At 41.2% G+C, this 25,498-nt stretch overlaps 1 protein-coding gene across 1 annotated transcript in view; it reads right to left on the bottom strand.

Annotated features, from left to right (window-relative positions):
- The window catches only part of PRSS12 (serine protease 12), a 72,013-nt gene extending 46,838 nt beyond the window's left edge, over positions 1 to 25,175 (bottom strand). The window contains exons 1-4 of the mRNA XM_062199701.1: positions 24,416 to 25,175; positions 9,290 to 9,428; positions 5,909 to 6,087; positions 4,893 to 5,043 (exon numbers count right to left, since the gene is read on the bottom strand). Coding sequence (XP_062055685.1) covers positions 4,893 to 5,043; positions 5,909 to 6,087; positions 9,290 to 9,428; positions 24,416 to 24,911 — 965 coding nt within the window. The 5' untranslated portion in view covers positions 24,912 to 25,175. The remainder of the gene's footprint in view (positions 1 to 4,892; positions 5,044 to 5,908; positions 6,088 to 9,289; positions 9,429 to 24,415) is intronic.
- Positions 25,176 to 25,498: the final 323 nt, after the last annotated feature.

Genomic DNA, 25,498 nt, shown 5'->3' with positions numbered 1-25,498 from the left:
TGATAAAAGTCTCAGGGTTGCCCACTTTCTTACCCTCTGACCCCAAAATCCATTTGTGCAGCAGGGGTGCATTGATGTAATACATTGAGTTACTATTTTTTGTGCAGAGCTGCTTGACCTACATAACAGCAACCTCCAACACTTACTGGACTGATTCTACATCTGATCTTTATTCAAAACATTCTTAAACTTACTTAGCTCATCAGATTGTTTTCACTGAAAGCTTTTGCATTTCTTTTTATTTTCCCCGATAGAAAAAGGCCATATAGCACCACCTGACTGACTAACCATGCTTAGTCATATGACTCGGAGATGGACACAGAATGGAGTTATGCCATTCTAATGTGCAAGAAAATAATTTATTAAGTTATAAAAGGCTGCTTTATTAATTGCAAATGTCAGCTTCTAAAACTTGTAAACTATGGATGGGAAAACAAAAAACCTCCTTTTTCATGATCAATACCCTAATTTCTCCTTGAAAAAATAATCTCTCCCATCTCCAATAATGATATTTGGTATGGATCAAATGCTTATCACACTGATCTAATAGCTGTGTATGTATTTAATCATGCAATCCTCTCTACAGCTCCACCATGCTATGGTTCCCAATTTGCAAATAAGGAGACAGGCTCATAAGTTAAATAATGTGCCCAAAACATCACCACTAAGTTAGTCTGACTCTTAAGCAGACTCTGACTTAGTGGAAATACATGTCAACAATCTTTAAATCTTTTGTAAATGTAGCACATTACACATTAAAATGTGCTGTCACAGTTCTTAGCTTTGCTTTTAAGAATTTCTAAAGACAGGAGGAAACGCTTTCAATGTTAAGCACACAAAAGAGGAATTTTTTTTTTTTTTTGACAGGCAGAGTGGACAGTGAGAGAGAGAGAGACAGAGAGAAAGGTCTTCCTTTTTGCCGTTGGTTCACCCTCCAATGGCCGCCGCGGTAGCGCGCTGCGGCCAGCACACCGCGCTGATCCGATGGCAGGAGCCAGGTGCTTCTCCTGGTCTCCCATGGGGTGCAGGGCCCAAGCACTTGGACCATCCTCCACTGCACTCGCTTGCCACAGCAGAGAGCTGGCCTGGAAGAGGGGCAACCGGGACAGGATCGGTGCCCCGACCGGGACTAGAACCCGGTGTGCCGGCGCTGCAAGGCGGAGGATTAGCCTAGTGAGCCACGGCGCCGGCTACAAAAGAGGAATTCTAAAACATCTCCACCTAAAACTTCACTGGGTACATATTAATTCTCCTCACTGAATTTTCTAACATTTGGCTGTCTCCTTTCCAGCTCCACATTTTTCTACAAGTTCTGGGTTAATCAAATTTGTGTATCTTAAGTTCAATCATTCCTTTTGTATTTAGGGAGCTTGCCAGCTAACAAAATGTGCATACATCATTAATAGATGAGGGTCAACAAAGACAGTGTCTCAGGTAGAAACTGTAACTACCACTCCAGGGACGTATGATGTAGTTTCCCTCTGGGACTTCAACAAAGCAAGTAAGATTGAGATGAAATCTGCTTAAAAATGAATCATAAATTTAGACAAGCAACAATTATGCTGCATGCTATCAACCATGTGCCATTAAAAAAACTATTTCATCTGAAAGTACTTAGTCTTTAAATAAACAAAAATTATAGAGGAAGAGGAATTTCAGAATATAATGTAAATGCATGAGATAATTATCAAATAAATGAAAGAAAATCAAATAAACAAGGTCAGCTCAGAGCATGAGTGCTTATGATAAAAACTGGTGTCTACAAAACTGAATTGTTGATTGTTACAAAGGCTTATGGATGTTGCCAGCACTGTAGCATAGTAGGCTAAGTGTCTGCAGGGTTGGCATCCCATATGAGTGCTGAATCAAGTCCTAGCTGCTCCACTTCTGATCCAGCTCCCTGCTAATGGCCTGGGAAGGCAGTGGAAGATATCTCAAGTGCTTGGGCCCCTGCACCAATGTAAAAGAACTGGAAGAAACTCCTGGCTTTGGATTGGCCTAGCTCTGGCTATTGGTGGCCAACTGGGGAGTGAACTAGAGGATAGAAGACCTCACTTTCTCTCCTTTTCTCTTTCTGTAACACTGCCTCTCATAAATAAATAAATCTTAAAACAACACACCAATAAAAGGCTGGGTACAATCTTTGTTGTCTGGTGTATCTGGAGATATTTTTTCTTTCAATCACTTTCCAAACATACAAAAGATTGTAACAAGCTAATGCTTGAGAAAAGATGCTGACACTTTACTTAGCCCATTTGTGTGTTCAACATTCATATAGTCTTCCTTGTGATTCTGCCTTTATATTCTTTCTGTATAAAGACTATTGTCAGCATGTCCTTTATTTAAGAACTCTTTATATAAATAGTGAAAAAATATTTCTCTCAAAAATGAATTCTAGGAGCCAGCACTCTGTTGTAGAAAGTTAAGCCTCTGTCTGCAGTACCAGCATCCATATGGGAGCCAGTTAAAGTCCTGACTGCTCCACTTCCCATCTAGTTCCCTGTTAATGGGCCTGGGAAAAGCCATGGAAGATGGCCCAAGTACTTGGGTCCCTGCACCCATGTGTGAGACCTGGGAGAAGCTCTTGACTCCTGGCTTCAGCCTGGCCAGTCTCAGCCACTGTGGCCATCTGGAGAGTGAACCAACATGTAGAAGATTCTCTCTCTCTTTTTCTTTCTGTATCTTGGCATTTTAAATAAATGAATCTTGAAAAAGTGAATTTTACATACAACATGAATTTTCAAAACCACTCTCATGACTTTAGTGTTATTAATTTCAGTATGTCACCGAATTTTCTATCATTTTCTAAGCAACAAAAGTTTGCCTTTTCTCCACAAGATTATATTAGTATAAAACACCTATTGCTTAAATTTAAATAACCCAAATCACAATGGTAATAGTAAGTATGTAACTATTCTACTCTTAAAGTTCTTAGTATTTCTGGAAAAGGCATAAACTTCTTAGTAACTAACATGAAAATCAACTGAACACATAATCAATAACCCAGTGAATACACACATAAGGGTACTACAGAAAGCCCATGGAAAATGCATATTATGATAAATCCAATATTCATGGTGTCTCTGCCAATACAACAGTGATTCTCATAATATCACATTCCTTCAAGTTATTAAGCCTTTATCTTTATGCACCAAAATAAACTTATCAATTCTACTTATCCACGAACTTCTTGAAGTATCCTTATATATAAACTTTTTAAAAGTATGAAACTACTAGATACAGCTAACTAAATGGAAGTTCTGGGTAGATGTATAGTGTTTGATGATCTCACCACCACTGAATGCTTAAAAATATCTTTTAAATATAAAAGTCTCTAATTAGATCGACCCTGTGTAATTAGAATATTTGCTAACTGCTGTGTAGACAGAAAACCTTGTAAATTAGGGAATATGCTATAGATGAGAAAACTGTAACTCAGAGATGCTCAGTATCTATGGGCAACTCCAAAAGCAAGATTCAAACCTGACTTGTTCTGAGTCAGAGTGCATGCTCACAATCTTATGCTTTGCTGACTCCAATAGCAACACCTGGATACTTCGAGAAAGCTGTTCATGAAATTGATATTCAGTCAGAACACTTAAAAAAATCAAGCCTCAAAATGTAAAGACTAATTACACTTCCTGCAAAAAGAACTGACTGTCCATATTCCTGGCTTATCCAAAGGAAATAATCATATGAGTAAGCATCGCTGCCAGGATTGCCATGCCCAGCCCTGTCCCATACATGAACTGTCAATCAGTTACAGGGGTAAATTCAACTTTGCACTGAAGGAGCAAGCTGATGCCACCTTAACGCAGTACTCAGTTTCAGTCCTGCCAGTGAGGGAAACCAGAGCTATTCTCTGACTCCTATTGGGACACAAGATGAGCAGACAGTATTGGGACGATATCTAGTCAAAATGTTTGCTTTGATTTAGTCAAGCATTTGGGCCTAACCTTCAATTTCAGGAATTACAAGAACCAAGGACCACAAGAGTAAACTACATGACAGCAGAAAGAAGACAGAAGACAAATTCAGAGGACAGGATTTTCTCCAAAACAACTGGCCTGTCTCTCCAACAAATCAGTATCATGGAGAAAAGAAAGAAAAAAGGAATCTATGAGTACAAATGGTTCAATGTTCAAAATCATGTTCCAGCATCAAAGATTACAATTAATTGGACAAATAAGACATGAACAACAAAGATTTCTTCTCAAGAGACCTCCCCATCACAGCCCTCCCACAATGTGCTAATGGAAATATTTTTGTAATTTAAAGTAAAACATTAACTTTCAAAAGACCCTCCAATGCAATCTTAGAGAAACGTGTAAGCTTGTTATACCAGGGCTCAGAATTACTAGAGAGAAATCACATAACATAATAGTCCAGAATAATGACAACTGAGAGACATGCAATGCTGATTTTCATACAGCTGTCTTTGCCATACAGGCCTCCTCTCAGTACCCAAATGGGAATTATTCCTTTGAACACTAATATCCTTTGTTCTAAGCACATACCTACAAATAAAGAAGTTCAAGAGTTTAGACAATATTAGAGGGATGGGGGTTAAACTTTAATTACATGCTAACAAGTGGAGGCTTATATGATTTAAATCACTATTGTTGATGGGGCTGGTCATTACCTGGGAATAACATAAAGACAACTAGGGAAAGGAAATAAAGCTTAGATTTTTAGTAATATAGAACCAGTCTTGTGCAGATACAAGTAGGTGAAATCTTCATCTAAGCATTCTTCATAGAATCTCACCAAGGACAAAGATCAAAAGGCACTGTTAAAATTTGTTCAAGGAAATGTGTCATTGAGATAAATAGCACCTACCTTTGGGTATGGAAATAATTTTCAAAAATGAAAACAAAAGAAGAAAAACAAACCTGAGGCCTAGCTGCCTGCAAATCACTTCAGCATCAGCATCATCCCATTGGTCATCACAGATTGTTCCCCACTGGCCAGCATGGTAGAGCTCTACTCGACCTTCATGCACAGTGCTCCCACCAGCCAGGCGAATGATGGGGAGCGCTGCACCTGCGCAATGTGAAATCCAAAACAAGTTACACCTATACATTGACATTGATCAATAAGATCAGGTCCATCTATTTCTCTGCCATCTCCAATAATTAAATAGTATTTATCAAGACACATCAGTGATATAAACATGCACATCTAAACCTAACACATATTACAGTAATCTCAACGTATTAAAATATCAAAAATTGAATTACACGTATATAAACAGCTATTAAGAGGAAAGAGTTCACTTTTCCCCAGCAACCTCAGAAACCAGAAAAGACACCTCAAAAACTGCAGATTATTGGAAGCAAGTTTGCTTTTTAGGGTATTATTGGTGCTCAGGTGAACGTATATCTCTGCATATTTCAACCATACTGTTAATAACCATATATCTAGTACATGGAGCTTACAGGAAGCCATTATTCAAGACAACAATGCATTTTTGAGGAATATGCTATCTACAACCCAAAGGAAAATAATGATATCATGATTATAATCATTATACAAATTGAAAATATTTTATTGCAGTTGGTTTATTTTATATTTGATTTCAAGATTTTTCTATCTTGATTTTATCATGACATTCTATTACTAAAATAAGTATTTCCATATATAGTACATTGTATTACATGTATAGGATATAATATTTCTATAAGCAATTTATATACAAAATAGGTTAAAGTGAGATACTATTTGAAAATCAAATGGAATTCATGCTTTCAGATGTATTCATACTGAAGATTTGAAAATAGGATATGATCATTTGGATTTATTTCTTTATTTAAACTTTTAAAGGAAATTATTTAAATAAGACATTTTTATCATCTGAAATCATGTTTAAAACACAATGAAAGTAAAACAAGAAAATATTTTTTTTTACCATGGTAAGAGCTGCAGGTAACAGCAGCTGCCATCTTGTGAGGACACGGCCCACCCTGCCACATGTCTTTTTCACACAGAAGTATATTTTCTTCATCTCCACGGCAATGGACATTGCTCCAATAAATAGGAATAAGGCCCAGTACAGAAAAGGAAGTTTGTTTTGCTATTCCTTTACCTCTGGAAGTACAGTGATCTAGATTAGATTTATCAAATGCAGACAAAGTTTTGGATCAAAGTATTTGGATTTTTAAAAATGAAAAAAAATCAATAGAGATGAATGTGAAAGGAAAAAAATCATGCAAGATCACATAAATTTCTAGGAAATAAAAATATCAGATCAGAATCTGAGTTTATCTGCAGCAATCATTTTGTACAATATGTGCCTTTATTCTCTGTGGCTGATTTAGAAGAAAATGGGCAAGCACTACAGATAGAAAAGAGAGCCAGCGTGGCTCTGTGTAAGAAGTTATGTCAAAAGGCCCAGTGAAGCTGAGATTCTGGTCTGGACTCAGCTAAAAGTCACCCTGAGCTACAAGTCTCTAAGGCTCTGCCTTTTTTTTTTTTTTTTTTTTTTTTTTTTGACAGGCAGAGTGGACAGTGAGAGAGAGACAGAGAGAAAGGTCTTCCTTTTGCCGTTGGTTCACCCTCCAATGGCCGCCGCGGTAGCGCGCTGCGGCCGGCGCACTGCGCTGTTCTGATGGCAGGAGCCAGGTGCTTCTCCTGGTCTCCCATGGGGTGCAGAGCCCAAGCACTTGGGCCATCCTCCACTGCACTCCCTGGCCACAGCAGAGAGCTGGCCTGGAAGAGGGGCAACCGGGACTAGAACCTGGTGTGCCGGCGCCGCAAGGCAGAGGATTAGCCTGTTGAGCCACGGCGCCGGCCAAGGCTCTGCCTTCTAACGTGTGAAACAAGAAGTCTGGATGCTTTAAGATTCTCGCTAATGCCAATATTCTAGGTTTGCATATCAAAAATGATAGTTATTATCACATCTGAGTACAATATCAAGGGAGGCAACCCGTTTAAAATTGTGAAATCTTAAATATAATATTTGCTCACAGGACTTTGAAACAGGTTAACAAAATCACACGCAGATGGGCTCTGCTTTCAGATCATCTGCCCACATACTTTTGGAGGTATCCTTTGATATATACCACTTGATATCAAATTTGAAAAAGATTAAGCGTTCATTTGATTAACATGATAATCTCAACAGTGGTCTCCATGGCTATAGCTTCCATCAACCAAACAGTAAACATCTGGGATATATTTAAAATCTGAAATGTGTCTTTACACAATAGAGCTGAGTTGCTCTGCTCTACTCTGCAATTTTTTAATGGACTATTGGGAGATGATCTAAACAAGAGCATTGTCTTATCTAATATTTACATCTGCAGAATGGCAGCTTACATTCTTTCATTAATCAAGACTAGCAACCACTCTGCAGTTGACAGCACTACTAGAGTGTTCTTGCTCTCTTTGTGTCTCATAGGAAATAGTATTATTTTCTGGTTTTCAAGCTTAACAAATGTGCATGAAGTATGAATATGAAAGAAGACACTATCACCAGCATCCAAAGTTTTTATATCTCCTGATCCTCAAAGGAAAATCTTCAAATCAACATTCTTTATGCCCAACTGCCAACAACTGATTGCCAATTAAACATAGATGGATGAAATCAGTAATTACCATTTCCAAGCACCATAGCACTTCAGAGACTCAGGCCTTTCTGTTTCTTTCATGCTGGGTTATACTTAGTCTCATTAAAAGAGTAGTTAATTAAATTTCATTTCATTCATTAACCCTGTTTGCTGTTCTAATAGCATTGAAGTCCTGAAGAAAAATTAGACCTCCTGGGTTTGCCCTTACTAAATTTCTCATTCCTCAATATTCCCAGTGAGAAGACAGGAAGAATCTCACAGATTAAAGCCCTACCTCTTTGTCTGTATCATCATATTCAATATTGGCACTCGTTTACTATTAACCCAAAATATTGTAAATCAGAAAGCTGTTTTTCAGCCTTTTACATGTCCATTTTTTTTTTTTTGGACAGGCAGAGTGGACAGTGAGAGAGAGACAGAGAGAAAGGTCTTCCTTTGCCGTTGGTTCACCCTCCAATGGCTGCCACGGCCGGCGCACCTTGCTGATCCGAAGCCAGGAGCCAGGTACTTATCCTGGCCTCCCATGGGGTGCAGGGCCCAAGCACTTGGGCCATCCTCCACTCCCTGGCCACAGCAGAGAGCTGGCCTGGAAGAGGGGCAACAGGACAGAATCTGGCGCCCCTACCGGGACTAGAACCCGGTGTGCCGGTGCCGCAAGGCGGAGGATTAGTCTATTGTGCCGCGGCGCCAGCCTACACTTCCATTTTTTAAAACAAGATGTTTTCCAGAACAAGATATTTTCCATGCTTTCTAAAGACGAGGGCTAAGAAAAACATATGGTATGGGCACTCAAAAAAAATAAATGAGACACAGAAACAGAACAATAAGAACAACAAAAACAAAATCCTTTCTTCCAAAATGGAGCTTTCTTCATCTGATGAAACCCTATGGCATATGGCATTAAGACGCTGAGACTGGTGAGAGTCAGTATACACTGATGCATTTTAAAGACAGTGCCAAGGGCTATAAGGTAAGTTAGTGCCTGGATGAGCTGTTCCTCAGGATGGTTAGACATGGAGGAGGCAGATAGAAGCTGCCATCTCTCATGGGACCTCCCAGGGCAGAAACCCAAGGCCTGGGACCTCACCCCTTATCAATCACAGGATATACAAAAGCAGAATTTGTGGATGGCCAAAAAAAGTTAAAAGCTTAATTGCAACTTAGGGCTGTGCAGGCTACGAAGAAATTGTTATTCTCACAATCAAATTACTTGGTTCCTAGGCCTAAACAATTATTTTGTTAAATGCAAAGAAGAAAATGCTTTCCCGGAGAAGCAGCAGGTAATAGCCTAAGGACTTGGGTCCCTGCCATCCCTGTAGGGGAGACATGGATTGAGTTCCAGGCTCTTGACTTCGTCTGGCCCAGCCCCAGCTGTTGCAGGCAGTTGGGGAGCACACCAGCAGATGGAAGATTCTCATTCTCTGTCTCTCTTTCTCTCTCTCCCTGCCTTTCAAGTAAATAAACTGTTTTTGTTTTTTTTCTTTCAACGTGCTCTTAACTTTTGCCTACTTAGCATTTGCCCATTTCTTAGTTCAGCAGGGGTAATAACCCATGAAGTACATTTGAACAACAGACAACTCCTTTCCATTTGAGCCCCTCTCTTGATAGCTCATTTGTGGAAACTGGGAATAAAGAAAGTGACGGTAAGGAAAGGAGATGCAACATTTCCGCAGCAATGACCAGTGTCCAATATCATTCTCAGTCTCTATTTGTAGACTCACCCTAGTTGCAGCTGGTGACAAATGACCGACGCATCAGAATCATCCCAGTCGCTGCTACACACGGCGCCCCAAGTTCCACCTGCGTACACTTCCACTGTGCCTTCAAATTCATTTCTGCCACCACGAAGTCGTACGGACCCTAAAGAGGAAAAGAATCCCAAAGCCCTTTGATGACAAATAATTTGACTATTCTGAGCCAGTCCTGGGCTAGCAGGATCTTTACACTTAAATGGTGAGAGATCCAGTCAGAATGATTTAGTCTCCACTGGGCAACTTCTTTGAGAGTTTAGAAATTTCCTCTTTGTTTGTGAAGTTGACATCTTAATATTAAAATGTGAATTATATTCTCTTTTTTATCTAGGCAAACAAGGGATCCATTATAATTACAAAAAGGAAAAATAGAAGAGTATGACTAATACGAGATCTTGCATCTCAAATATTAGATTATATCACACATGAAGTTTTTATCATTTACGCATTACCACCCATTAGCACAAGAGATCATAAGAAACACAGAAACGTGAAATGCTCAGCTTAGAAACTAGCTGTAATTAGCTTATTATACCTTGCTTTTATTTGATTTGTTTATCTATAAAAGGAGAATAAAAATAAAGTGCTCTCTCCACTTGTAAACTCAAGCAGGGGCTGGCATTTTGACACAGTAGTCACGAAAATTCTAAAGACTGTAGTACGGACTACAAAATCAATGAGTCAAAAATTTGTTAGTTTTGAAAACACTGCCTAATGTTAGTCTTAGGAAAATAGCCACTAAGTAGAGTGGTTTGAGATAATTATTGAATCTCCTGGAATCACCATGTCTTCAGTATCATCCCCATTAAACTTTCCCAAAGCGTACAATTTGATTCATTATTTTTGGTGTTTAAAAGGGCCAAAATTTAAATTCAAGCACCTCTGGGAAACATAATGTATTAAGTCTTAATATGTTCACTGTGGATCCCTTATGTGGAGATCAAGCTCCTACATTCCTCTTTTCACTGGAACTGGGTACAGAGTGGGTACTGGGAGGTGGCAACTAGGACACTTAGAAAGAATCATGGAGCCAATTTAAAAATTTCTTAAAATTCTGTTTAGAAATCACCTATAGGCATTTCTTTTTTATAGGTAAAGGAATGGAGTCCTAAAAAAAGGTTAGCATAATTCATATATCTCAAAGTTGCTACGAATGGCTTTATAATAATTTTACAAAAATACCAGATTCACAAATTAGCCATTCATTTTCTTTGTATTGGTTTAATCACTCACTGCAATTATTTCCCACTTCATCATCCTTAAGAAATGTAAGCATCATGGGGGTCGGCACTGTGGTATAGTGGGTTAAGCCACTGCCTGCAGTGCCGGCATCCCATATGGGCATCAAATTGGGTCCCAGCTGCCCCAGGTCCAATCCAACTTCATGCTAATGTGCCTGGGAAAGCAGATGTCCCAGGTGCTTGGGCCCCTGAATTGATGTGAGAGAAGGGAAGAGGCTTCTGACTTCTGGCTTCAATCTGGTCCAGCCCTGGCCATTGAGGAGTGAATCAGAGGATGGAAGATCTCTCTCTCCTCTCTCTAACTCTGTTGCTCAAACGAATAAAATAAATCTTTAAAAAGAAATGTAAGCATAGAGGAAAATCATACTTTCTTTCTCATGACCAAAACAAGGCCTCCTTTAACTCAAACAAAAGGCAATAATAAAAGAGGCAAGCATTGTACTGCCTACTCCTGATTGTTCAGAAAAGCACAGGTATGAGTCATTTACAGGATAGCTCACTTAAAAACCATTCATACATTCTAAACTTCTTTAATTGAGACCAAGCAAGTGGAAGTTGCTATGGTATTGAAATTAGCTTCTATGTTCCTCCTAAAAACTCATATATTAAATGCTTGGTCCCCAGTCTTATGTTAACAATACTGAGTGGGTAGGAACTTCGTTCAACTATAGTTTTTACATGTAAGGCCTTTAGGAAGTAACCAGATCAGATTAGGTTGTTGGGGGTTAGTTCCCTATTTGTGAATCATGGCGGCTTTATAAGGAGAGGCAAACAGAAGGTGTACTCCCCCTGGCCATGTGACACTCTGTGCTGCTTCAGGACTCTGCCAGCAAAAACACAATCACCAAAAGCTGATTGTCCACAGTGACCTTTCAAAGCTATGAGCTAAAATAAACCTCCTTTCCTCATAAGTAGCTTGTCTTAGGAATTTCATTGTAGTGACAACTGAATAAAACCAAAGCTCAGTACAGCTCAGTGAAAAGTGTGACCTACAAAATATTTTTTAAAGAACTATGAAGAATTCAATTGAATTTGAGATCTTTTTTGATTACAAAACTCCTACAGACTGAATCTGATGCATGTCATAAATACTAGTAGTTTTTCAAAGAATCCATTCGTTCAACTCAAATGGACATGATTTAAAATTATATGTAAATTGGGCCGACTCCTCGGCTCACTAGGCTAATCCTCCACCTTGCGGCGCCGGCACCCTGGGTTCTAGTCCCGGTCGGGGCGCCGGATTCTGTCCCGGTAGCCTCTCTTCCAGGCCAGCTCTCTGCTGTGGCCAGGGAGTGCAGTGGAGGATGGCCCAAGTGCTTGGGCCCTGCACCCCATGGGAGACCAGGAGAAGCACCTGGCTCCTGGCATCGGATCAGTGCGGTGCGCCAGCCGCAGCGCGCCAGCCGCGGCGGCCATTGGAGGGTGAACCAATGGCAAAGGAAGACCTTTCTCTCTGTCTCTCTCTCTCACTGTCCACTCTGCCTGTCAAAAAAAAAAATTATATGTAAATTAAGGGTTTTTTTTTATTATTAATTTCTTCACAACCAGCAGCTAACTCACATCAAAAGGGTTGGAGGGGCCAGCACTATGGCATCACATATGGGCACTGGTTCGAGTCCCTGGCTGCTCCACTTCAAATCCAGCTCTCTGCTATGGCCTGGGAAAGCAGTGGAAGATGGCCCAAGTCCTTGAGTCCCTGCAACCGCATGGGAGACCCAGGTGAAGATCCTGGCTCCTGGCATTGGATCAGCGCATTTCTGGCCCTTGGGGTCAACTGGGAGTGAACCAGCGGTTGGAAGACTTCTTCTCTCCGCCCCCCCCCCCCCCCGCCTCTCCTTCTCTCTGTGTAACTCTGACTTTCAAATAAATAAAAAAATCTTTAAAAAACAAAAAGGATTTTAAAAAGTTCTAGTAATGAAAACAAACTGGAACTCTACTCACTCATGTTAAATAACCACCCTAAAATTCAAAGCAGTACCTAGCTCAGTAAGTTCCCAAGAAGAAATGACATAAGTGTCATCTAAATGACTGAGGAACTCAAATATGAGAAGGAGAATACACCCAGTAAAGTATAATTATGACCACCACATTACAATGGGAATTACAGAGCAGGAACGCATTTCCAGGTCAACTATCAGCTGTACCACCCTTTCTTAATTGCTACAAACAAGCTGTGAAATCCTGGGTTCATTCAGCTTTATCTGCTAAATGGTAAGAAATGGAGAAAGCTAATCCAACTTTTCTTTACCAAATGAACACAAGTATTTGCAATTCTGAAGAGTCAGTTTGCAAGTTACTCACTGGTAGATTCTCTATCAAATTCCACTCCCAGCACCCATACCCTCAGCCTCAGCCCAAATGCACATACTCTTGCCTAGCAGTTTATCCTTTACTGAGAGCCACAACAATTCCTCAAGTATTCTGAAGAAGCCAAGCTACCTTAGACTCACCGTGAGTATACTCTAACAATATATAATACTAGGCCGGCGCCGCGGCTCACTAGGCTAATCCTCCACCTTGCGGCGCCAGCACACCGGGTTCTAGTCCCGGTCGGGGCACCGGATTCTGTCCCGGTTGCCCCTCTTCCAGGCCAGCTCTCTGCTGTGGCCAGGGAGTGCAGTGGAGGATGGCCCAAGTGCTTGGGTCCTGCACTCCATGGGAGACCAGGAGAAGCACCTGGCTCCTGCCATCGGATCAGCGCGGTGCGCCAGCCACAGCGGCCATTGGAGGGTGAACCAATGGCAAAAAGGAAGACCTTTCTCTCTCTCTCTCACTGTCCACTCTGCCTGTCAAAAAATTTTAAAATATATATATATATATATATAATACTAAGAAACCCTCAAATATTCAAATAATTATATGGAACATCTTTTTTTAAAAATGTTTTTATCTGCATAATAATATGGTGTAAAGCAGTAACAACTTGAGCACACAATTTACTAGAGGTCTTCAAAAAGTTCATAAAAATGCATCCTATGAAAAAAGTATGTATGGCTTTCAAAATATTACTGACGCCATATAAGAGTGTCAACTGTTAAATCAACAAGAGTCACTGTGCACTTACTCCCCATGTAGGATCTCTGTCCTTAATGTGTTGCACAATGTAAATTAACTAGTACTCAAAAAATACTTTATACTTTGTGTTTCTGTGTGGGTGTAAACTGTTGAAATCTTTACTTGGTATATACTAAATTGATCTTCTGTATATAAAGAGAATTGAAAATGAATTTTGATGTGAATGGGATGGGAGAGGGAGTGGGAGATCGGAAGATTGCGGGTGGGAGGGAAGTTATGGGGGGGAAAGCCATAGTATTCCAAAAGTTGTACTTTGGAAATTTATATTTATTAAATAAAAGTTAAAAATTAAAAAAATTTAAAAAGAAATTAAATATTTCTGCACTAAATAAGCTTATCTTTTCATTCCATTTTTCTATGAACTTTTTCAAGTATCCTTGTAAAATAGACACATTTAAGAAAAATAGTAGTTTTCAATTTTTCTGGCTTTATTTTGTTCTTCCTGCATTTACTCTCTTGGAATGGTTAAGGTGTTTAAGGTCTTCAAAACTGCTAATTCCTACTGTGTGGGACACCTGCATCCCATATCACAGCGCCTGTATTCCAGTCTCAACTGCACTGCAGATTCCAACTTCCTATTACTGAGGCAGTGGTGATGGCTCAAGTACTCGCCTCTCTGCCACACAGGTAGGAGACCCAGATTCAGTTCCAGGCTCCTGGCTTTGTCCTGTCACAGCCCGGGCTTTTGTGGGCATTTGGGGAATGAATGAACTAGTGGATGCAAGATCTCTCCTTCTTTGTTTATCTGCCTTTCAAATAAAATGAAAAATAAATAATTTTAAAAAATTTTATTGGACCTCATTTCCCTCAATTCATGCTTTATGTGCTGTATCCTATGTGCTATATCCCACAAGTCTAGATCCCTGCCCTTGCTACTGCACCCCTACCTCTACACCTAAGACCCAGAAACACAATAAGCATTATTATTAGTAGCAGTAGTATTATTTTATGCCTTATATCATGTTGGCATTTCAACACTGTATTTGAAGTATACCAAATGTTAAATGGGACTAAACAAGGCAGGCAGAAGTCCAAGACAGCGTGAAGAGTTTCTGTACACTGTAGAACAGGAGAGAAGTAGCTTTCTGGTGAGGCTCCATTTGATGTTGATCCTTCAGTGAGGGCTGATTTCTCCAACGGGCTGTAAAAATTTGTAGTTGTACTATGTGTGTGTATACACACATCTGCACAAATTTATAGGTACCCAATTACAAGATGGAGAAAGGGCAATAACCTTAGCACAATGAAAAGAAAGGCTGGAACAATAAAGAAATCTACAAAAGTAAGTCAGGTTAACTAATTTCTGCTGTTATACTTAAAAATAAAATTTTTTGCATAAATGTTAGGCCAAATTCTTTGTTTGATAAATATTGATCAATTATTATTAAGAATTGATCTCTCTTCCTTCCCTTACCCTTTCCTACTTCAGTCAAGCATTCTGCCATGCTCCTTCTTCAAAGTCACAGTTATAATGTCTCTGGACCACACCCTGGTGGAGCCAGGGCTGCACTGTCCTAAAGTCTCTCAAATGCCAATTTGATGAAAGCTCTTCCATCCTATATATAACTTTCTAAAAATGTGTTAATAATAATGATTTAAAATTTGAAGTTGCAAACAGATTTTATAGGTTAATGACACTTAGCACAACAAATGTATAGGAAGAAAGTCTAGAACTGCAATACTATATATGATGTCATGTCATGGAGAGGAGCCACCAGAGTTCACAAAATGAATGGCTACCAAAACAAAGGGTTAACTGTTACTGGTTGTCTTACAGCTACATAACGGCAACATTTTCCAGTGAGCAACAAGGGTTAGAATTCTACTATCTTAATTCCTTGCCAAAAATGTTTAACTGTCATTTTAGTTTATAATTATTTTAATTTTTTTATTTTAAGAAGACTTATGTGTTTATTTATTTGAAAAGCAGGAAGGCAGAGAGAGAAACAGGGAAAGGGAGATTTTCCTTCTACTGGCTGACTCCCCAAATGGCTGCAACAGTCATGGCTGGGCCAGGCCAAAGCCAGGAACCAGGACCTCTGTTAGGGACTCTCATATGGTGACAGGGACCCAAGCACTTGGATGATCTTCTGCTGCCTTCCTAGGCACATGAGCAGGGAGCTGGATCAGAAGAAAAGCAGTGCTTCTATGGGGTGCTGGTGCTGCAAGTGTCAGCTTAACCTGTGCCACAATGCAACCCTATAATTACTTTTCTTCTCTGTAGATAAGATGCATAGTTTTATAAAGGGAAGAGATTTTAAAATATTCATGTTACAGAAATTTGCTTATGATGGTCACTAATCCAGTATGACTGCTGTGTTCTTAAACAAAGGGGCAATTTGGACACAAGACACACCCACTCGGGGTATGCCATATGAATTGGGGAGTTGCAGTCCCACAAGCTGAGGGAGTAGGAGAAACTAGAAGAGGACCCTAGCACAGATGCTTCCTGGTGACTTCAAGGGAGGTCAGCCCAGCAGTCATGTTGGTCTTGGAATCGCAGCCTCCAGAACTGTGACGCAATAAAGCTTCAGTGTGAGAAACTGGTTATGGCAGCCCTAACAAATAAATAGAACCTTTGTAGTGTTCTGCCTTCTTGGGCTCTTTCTAGACATCAAGGAAGCCTAAAAGAAATATCAGGAAAGAACCAAATAAGCTACCTTGATTCTGTAAATCCAGCTCATTCCAAAATAAAGCAAATGAAAAGGTACAATTGTTTAACCAATTAATTTATTTACAGAACAGCATTTACTCATTTGAAGAGAAAAACAAAAGAAACAGGCCCCATCCAGCAGTGTTCTCTGAAAGAATCAGTAATAAGTACTTTTTAGAATATTTAAAAATCTGTTTCATGGACAGCCAAAAAAATTTCATGTTATCACAAAAATTCTTGCTGATCTATTAATGAATTTCACCTATGCACTAAATAACTAATTTCAGTTATTTCTATTTCTGGTAGAATGAAAAGAATGCATACAGGCAATGTCAAGTTATTGTGAAGATCCTTGACAAAAAATCTACTTAAAGTTGTGAGTGATAAAGACATTTCAACTTAAGAGCTATTCAAAAGAGTAGAAAAATTCCATTACATGTTAGCCAATTTAGTATATGTATGTGACATTGTATAATGCATATTTTTACACCAAAGGCAATTCTGGGAAAATATACTACATGACCATTTGCTGTCTTAATTTTAAAATATACCAAAAAACACACAATATTATAAAAAAAAAAAAACTTGAGTGGAGATGCAGTTGAAATTTTTAAGCACAATGAAGGATACTAGGTTAATTTTGATATTATTTTCTTTCTATACCACATTTGACAGTACTTAGGTACACTGTTTTAACTAAAATAACTTTTCATTTAACTTTTTTTCATTGTAAAACACATTTTATTCAAAACATCACATGTCAAAATGAAACAATGTAACCTTTTAACATACAGGACATTACCCTAAACCAATACCCAACTGAATTATATTTGCCTCCATTAGTTCACATCTATAATTCATATTAATTGTTCATTTATTATTCATGCTGAAACCTTTGATGCTGTGAAAAATATGAATTAGTCTAGTTCAAAATGAAAGCACATCTTCTGAATAAGCGATTTCACCCATTTATATTGTGCTCATTTGGGAATTTATACATCTTATGAATTATTCCTTAGTTTAAAACATTATACAATATCATAAAAAGAATACTCAGTCCATGGTTAATTTATGGTATGCCAACAATATATGCATATAAGCCTGGTGGAAAATTTCACAAATTAGGTGTTCCTGCACATAAGCAAATGATACAGCACTACTATATTTCTGTGCAGCACTAAATGATGAAATTAAAACTGAATTGTAATCCTCTTATCTGTCTCCCAGAGCACATACCACAGGGGAGGAAATGAAAATGCTTAATAGTCTTCTGACACCTCAGCTAGAGAATGGGAATCCATGGCTTTCAATTTATCTTTGTCAATCATATACCTAATGCCAGCACAGTACACATTTAATGAATAAAACCTGTTCTTGCTCTTACACACACAAGTATTTTCCACTCTTTGTGTCCCCTCTAAGTAAAGCATATCCAGGATAAATGTGCATTTGTAGCTTTGAGGGGTGAGAGGATCTCATTTCTTTAGAGCTTTGCATACAATACAGTTTTATTGACATTGTTGCACCGATATGCAGGAAGCCTCAGGAGGAGGGGACTGCCCTGGAAAAACAAGCTGCTAAAAAGACAAAAGTAAACAACCTCTGATTTTCTTTTTTTCTGACAGGCAGAGTGGACAGTGAGAGAGAGAGAGACAGAGAGAAAGATTTTCCTTTACCGTTGGTTCACCCTCCAATGGCCACTGCGGCTGGTGCGCTGCGGCTGGCGCACCGCGCTGATCCGAAGGCAGGAGCCAGGTGCTTCTCCTGGTCGACCCCCCATGGGGTGCAGGGCCCAAGCACTTGGGCCATCCTCCACTGCACTCGCGGGCCACAGCAGAGTTGGCCTGGAAGAGGGGCAACCGGGACAGAATCCGGCGCCCCAACCGGTACTAGAACCCGGTGTGCAGGCGCCAGGAGCCAGGTTCTTCTCCTGGTCTCCCATGGGGTGCAGGGCCCAAGCACTTGGGTCATCCTCCACTGTACTCCCGGGCCATGGCAGAGAGCTGGCCTGGAAGAGAGGCAACCGGGACAGAATCCGGAGCCCCAACCGGGACTAGAACCCGGGGTGCCGGTGCTGCAGGCGGAGGATTAGCCTATTGAACCACGGCGCCGGCCCAACCTCTGATTTTCTAACCACAGTGTGTCAACCATGTAGAAGGCAGTCTAAACCAAACTGTTCATATAGTTAGTTCACAACTGAACACATGCTTACTAAGGAGAGAGGCTTCAGAGCATTCCCTTTGTTAACTTCTGTGGGGGAAAAAATTAAAAATTATAATTATTTCATGTTTACCTAACAACTAAACTAACTTCAGTATTCCTAATAATTATGCAAATATTCATTCCAGAAATAAATTTTCCAGTATTTGCCTACACACTACATCTTAAAACAGGATATCTTTTAACAACAAAATGTATGTTTTACTATTATTCATCTAGTTGGAGATTTAAAAAATGGAGGTAGCATTTTACAGCACAATTTTAAATTACTTATTTTTAATTACATTAAATTTTGCAGATATAAGGACAAACCCGAGCCATATTCCTCAGCAGAACCTACTGTTTCTCCCTAACAAATGCTCTGCCCTCTCCTTGGCCAGCAGAATTGCAGCTGATTCAGTGGTAGTGCTGATTAAGCCAGGCGATCATGGCAAGTGGATAGCCTCCCAGAGAAACAGGAAGGAGTATTTTATTGAGTCTTGACCAATAAAATGTGGGAGGAAGTCTGGATAAATTCCAAGGAGGTTTCCTTGTACTTTCAAAGAGACATATTTGAGGTGGCACTGTGACACAGCATGGCTGCCCACCACTGCTTGTCATCCCAACCACTGCTTGGGACACCCTCATCTTACATTGGGAGTACCAGGGATTGAGTCCCACCTCCACTCTGATCCAGTTTCCTGCTTGTGTCTGGGTGCCTACCACCCATATCAGAGACCTGGATGCAGTTCCTGGCTCCTGGCTTTGGCCTGGCCCAGCCTGGGCTATTGAGGGTATCCGGGGAGTGAATGAGAGAATTAGAAAATCTCTCCATTTCTCTCCTTCTCTCTCCCTGCCTTTCAAAAACAAAGGGACATCCTAAAGGCAGGTCTCTCTTCTGAAGGTCCTTCTAACACTAGGTGAAGCCTAGTGTAACTTCCAGACTAATGACAAAGACAGAGGAGCCAAAAGAACTGCAGAAGAACAGAACTGTACAGTGTTGGAGGCCGTTCATTAGATGGGCAGATAGACAACCTGCCTCCTCACTGCGTCAGTCATTTTGAACTAGGGTGTCTATTCACTGCCATCAACACCAAAGTGATCAAGCCACAGCCATTCCCATACTCAAATTCATAATTATCATTTGTTTTATCTTCCAAACTATCCACAAGCATTGTTATCTTCACTCATAACATATAAACATTCTGTATCCATCTTTTCCCTTTAATACGATCATGATCATTTTCACATCTTTATAAAGTCTATAATTATGATGTTAGCAGCTGCATTAAATCCACCACATTATCAAATGAAGGTACCTGTGAGTAGTACCTCACTGCGGGATATTTCAGCCAGCCCTCACCATTATAAGTCGAATTACTTTTACAAAGGTTACCTTAATACACACACGGCAGTGACTACACAAGTATATACAGTCCTGGGCAATAGTTTGTGAAGAGCAATACAAATTATATATCTTATTTTCTTCTTAAAAATAATCTTCATGCTGTTAAAGAGTCAGAAAATGTCCCAATTTTAAGTATTTTGCAACTATCTTTTTCTGAAAACAGATTGAACTCAAGATTTAAAATCCAACCAGAAAATACGTAAAATCTAGAAGTGCTAATAAATGTTTTTCAACATCTGCTACATAGAATCAAGACACTGTATTTTAAAAAGGAAGGTGGTCTGCTGCTGTCTGAATTAGGATTCTCTTCAAACAACAGATGGACTACAAAGAGACCTATAAACTACAATGCTAGATCCACCTGTCTGCTGTCTCTGTTTGAGTCAAGAGTTTTGGGGTGGGTAGGTAAATATGAACAGATTAGCAAGACACAAAAAGAGCCGGATCTATGAGTCATCCTCACCTGCAAAAATCTTAATTGTTACGCTTTGTCATTTGTTCTACCTGTGTCACATACTGGTCATCAGCCATCTATGGTTGAATTCCACTCAGAAGCTTGTAAAAAAGCAAGTCCCTAGCACAGTGTCAGGCAAGTTGCCCCATCTACCATACCACCTCAAGACTGGAAAAGTGATTGCCCTTTCTTGTCAGAAAGCACTAATGTGTTGCAAAGTACTGCTGGGGAAAATGTTAATTCTTCTTGTGGAAATCTGGAAAAAAAACAACCAAAAAAACCTGACTGGCTCACGTTCATTTCATAAGTACATTCATAAGTGCTAGACTGTTGTAATCTCCGCAACTTGTCAATAGCACCCAGTGGTGCCATTTTCTTAAACCACACAAAAAGCTACATCGGCATGCTTTCCCTTGCTCTTGAGCCCACTACCAAGGCTGTCATAGGAAGCTGGGCTCAGCAGTTCCCATCATCAGCACCACTACCATTTATAGGTGGCTTCTCAGGGCCTCTCATGGGTTTCCTCTGACTATGATACAGAGTTTTCAGCTTCCAAATCACCTGCCTGCTCATCAGAAATGCATGCTCCAGGGGTTGGCGCTGTGTCATAGTGGGTAAAGCTGCTGCCTGCAGAGCAGGCATTCCATAAAGGCGCCTGTTCGAGTCCCTGGCTGCTCCACCTTTGATCCAGCTCTCTGCTATGGCCTGGGAAAGCAGTGGCAGATGGCCCAAGTTCTTGGGCCCTTGCACCCAAGTGGGAGATCCTGAAGAAGCTCCTGCTTCCTGGCTTTGGATTGGCCCAGCTCTGGCTATTGCTGCCATTTGAGGAGTGAACCAGCAAATGAAAGACCTCTTTGTCTCTGCCTCTGCCTCTATGTAATTCTGACTTTCAAATAAATAATAAATCTTAAAAAAAAAAAAAAGAAAGAAATGCATGTTCCAGTCCTGATCCAGAGCTGAGAATTGCTCAGGGTCTCTGAGGCTAGTCCCAGGAATCTTTGCATTTAGAGGATTTCAATGCTTTATGAAAATGCCCTCCTTTGGCTGATTCAGGCCATGCCACCGCCCAGACTGGTTATCACTGACTTGAAAGTTTTATGAAACCAGGGCCCAAGCATCACCTTTTTTCCTCTCTGACATGTGAGCCTCTAGAATATCTGCACCCTGCCCTGACTCACCTGAATTCCCCACCCTGATCCTTCAGTGGGTCTTCCACCAACTCTCCACCCAGAAACACCAACTTCCTCATTTCTCTCAACACAGCCAAATGCATAATTCCAGCTGCTGGTTTGTTTTATTATGGTGTGATGTCATTACTATAAATTGTTCTTATGCCTGGTTTTTTGTAAAATAAAAAAAATGAGAAATTGTAAAGTCTAAGACACTGGAAGTCATGATCATTATACCTTTCTCTCTTCCTTTAGACTAATTCACAGCTAAAAAGTGAGGATTCCTACCCAGCCGAGCTATTTCTTCATGTGTATATAAGTAAAAAAATTAGAAGAAAATGAGCTGTGAAGTGAAGATCTATACATCCAATCCTGTTTTCTCCTGCACCCTTCATAATATGCCTTCTGGTATTTTCATCATTACAATTTAGGAACTCCCTTATCAGGCTGTTGTGAGACTCAAATGAGAAAATGCACAAGAAATGCTCAGTGCATCATCCAGCACAGAGCAAGGCTCCACATCCTTTATGTGCATGCTCAGAACTGGAAAAGTCCTTTGAATAACCTATTCAAAACCTGCTTTTCTCCAGGTGAGAAAGTCAGAGCTGTAAAAGGGTCTTACCCAATGTTGCATAGCTACTGGCAGAGGCCAAACAGACACCAGTATTCTAAAGCACAATTCAATATGTTCACCATTCCATGATACTTTTGCTTACTCCCTTAAATGAGATGTAGGAACAGAAAATACCAAATGATTTAGACTACAGCATTTATCTCAAAGATGTGGGTTTGCCCAAGGCAAGCTGAAGGAGTAAATGAAGAATGGGAATCTGTTTAGGGGCCAGGTTAAGCCTCTGACAGCAAGGCTGGCAGCCCATCTAAGCGCTGTTGGAGTCCTGGTAACTCCACTTCTAATCTAGCTTCTTGCTAATGCACTTGGGAAAGCAGCAAAAGATGGCCCAAGTACTTGGGTCTCTGCCACCCATGTGGGAGACCCAGATGGAGTTCCAATCTCCTGTCTTTGGCCAGCCTGAGCCTTTTTGGAACAGAACCATCAAATGGAAGTTTGTTTCTCTCTCTTTCTGCCTTTCAAATAAATCAACCCGATTTAAAAAAAAAAAATGAGCCTGATAAAATAATTCAATTATTACTTAGCCCATTGTTTTCTACTCTGTAGTGGTAGGGAGAGCATTTACCTCCCATCTTGGATGGCTTCTTCTGTTTCTCTCATGTTCATTCACTTTATTCCAGGAAGTAGAAGGTTATTGTGAAGTGTTTGGGGTTTTGTCTGCTAAGTTAGTTATGAGCATAAAGGCATTGCAAAGATTTAAATTTCTATTCAAAGTGAGTAAAGTAGCAGGAAAAACAAGAACAAGCTATTCTCCTTATTTGGAATATAAAGCCGAAAAATGTGTCAGACAGCAATATAATTGTTTTAAACTGTAAATTTGTTTTTCATGTGTTAGTATTTAAGGAAGAAGTCGTATGTCCTTTCCTATATATTTATTCCTTAATATTTCACCTTTAACCATACATAAAGCTAAGCATAATAAAAGAAAGGTCAGTGTGAGTGTGAGCTAAACATGAAATTTTACTGCACTCTCTTACAGTAAATAGTGAAATAATGCTAGGGCTCTTTGTTTGATATCACCTCAAATTTTTTATAGCCACATTGGCATTCTGTCCATGAGACACCAGTAGAGCGATGACTTCATTCTCTAGGATGAAGGATAATTGATCTTAACCTTCCTATCATTTTCCTTTAACTCAAAGCACTAATGCAATTGAAGGCACAGATAAATAAAATCTCTGTAAGGAAAGAATGACACTCTGAAAGGTTACCTCCAAATTACCTCCAGGAGGTACAAAGCACAACGTGTTTCAGGACCCCAAAGCACAAAATGCCTGCCCCACAGCCCAGTTGGAGAGCAGCCAAAAATTGTTTTTGAAAGGAAATTCAAACTTTGAAGGACATAAAGTCTTTCTTCCCTAGTTTTTACAGAAAAGGGAGAGCTCTGATTTTAAACAAAACCACAATTCCAAATGAAGCACTGTTCAAAGATAGTGATGTGATATTACATCTATTAATGTGATGCTTATATTACCACAAACCCAACACATTATCAACTTTATCTATGGGGTGTTATCAAATAGTCTGGATTTCCCACAAATAAACATTTGCAGCTAAACAATGGCATTCTTGAAAACTGCATTTGATAAATCAAGTTGCTTCTGTACAAAGAGCTACTATTCCTTTTGCCTTTCCCTTCCTTCTCAATGATAACATGTACCATACAGTGTCCCAGGATGTACCATTGTATTTGGCCTGGGGATTTTATCTCACATAGAGTTCATGAGTGGGATTCAAACAAATATGCTACCACATTTTTCCAAAACCAGGGTCTATAGGAAGGAGGAAAGATTATTGATTGTCATGTTAGATTTAATAGTTCACTTTCCAAAACAAGTAGTTAACTGTCTTCTTTTGCACTCTCTTTTATATAAATATAGTAACACTCTCAGAGCAAGTTAGAGATCTAGATAATGTACAGGCAACGCACATACAATCACACAATGTGTGCTCACATATGCGAACACACGTGTGCGGGCACACACATCCACACACATACTCTTAGTGAACAGAAGACAAACTACATCCAGGAACTCAGAGCCAAGCACCCAGCATAGAAACTGTCACCCCTGACAACTTCACACCAAGCAGCCATGCCAATTTGAACTTACACTACCCGCTTTACTGGTAACTGGGTGGCAGCTCCCTCAGTGCAAACCTAAGCTCCACATCCCCTGCCTCTCCAAGAGACCTCCACGCCCACCCATGCAGGGCTAGCTCCCTGCTAGTCCCGACACCTGGTCGCCTCTGCCCAGAGGCCACTCACCATATCTGCAGTCACAGTAGCCCCAGTCCACTTTGCCGTGGATGTTTCCATAGAAACACCAGGGGCTGCCCGCGCCATCTGAGCCCCGGCAAAAGTTGTGGCGCTGTCCTCGCAGGTGAACCCAGCCCGCGGGGGGCGACCGCTCCAGGAAAGGTGGCACCTCTGCCCAGCGCAGACATGGGGCGCCGAAGTCCGTCACATTGACCCACGGCTGGCTGGCGGGGCAGCCCCCGGGATGGGGCCGGGGCGTGTGCCCAGCTTGGAGGGCGTGTAGGCGCGGGGCCGGGAGCGCCCTCGGGGGGCGCGGGACCAGGGGTGGCGGAGGCGTCCTCTGTTGCTGCCTCCGATCAGGAAGGAAATACGTGTCCTGGGGATCCATAGGGGACCGATGGCGGTGGCGGCGGTGGAGGGGATACCCGAGGACCGGATCAAAGCTGGCCACTTCTGAGAGGGCCCCTAAAATCAGAGCCACCACGAGGCGGGCGAATGTCATCATGCCAGCGCTGCGGGGTTTGGTTCATGCTCCCGCGTTCCCTGGGTCCTGGGGATGGAGGGGTGGGAGTGGAGGCGGGGCCGCGGCGCCCCTTGTATCCCCCGCTCCAGTCTCCGCCCGCGCACCGCCTTCCCTGCCGCGCCTCCACCCGCGTGTCCCGCCGGCCTCTGGTCTGTCTCCCGTGGTGGGGAAGGCAGGCGTGCAGACTTGAGCTCAACAGACTCGGGAGGCCCAGAGGACCAGGAAGAAGGCGCAACCCGGTCCAGAGCTGTGGGGCCTGAGCCGCCAGGTGGCTGGTAGAGCAGGGGCTGGGACTCTGCCCCCTGGCTGCGGGCGCCGGGCGCGCAGTTTCGCCCAAGCGGAACCTAGACTTTGCCCCAGCATGGCAGGGCCAGCTGCTGGGACTGCCCAGGCTCGTCGTGCAGGGGCCAAGCCCGAGGGTGCCACTGCGGGGGCCGGGTTTGGCTGCCTCTTGCCCACAGGCAGCACCACTACCGCTCCCACGTCTGGCACCAGGCCCGCGTCATTCCTCCGCCACCCCCGTCCAGTGCCTTCTTTCTCTGTGTTGTTGCAGTCTTTAGAACAGCGTG

This window comes from Lepus europaeus, chromosome 8, assembly GCF_033115175.1.
Source record: "Lepus europaeus isolate LE1 chromosome 8, mLepTim1.pri, whole genome shotgun sequence".
NCBI lineage: Eukaryota > Metazoa > Chordata > Mammalia > Lagomorpha > Leporidae > Lepus > Lepus europaeus.
The sequence above is the reverse complement of the archived record's forward strand: the minus strand, read 5'-3'. Positions and strand labels throughout refer to the sequence as shown.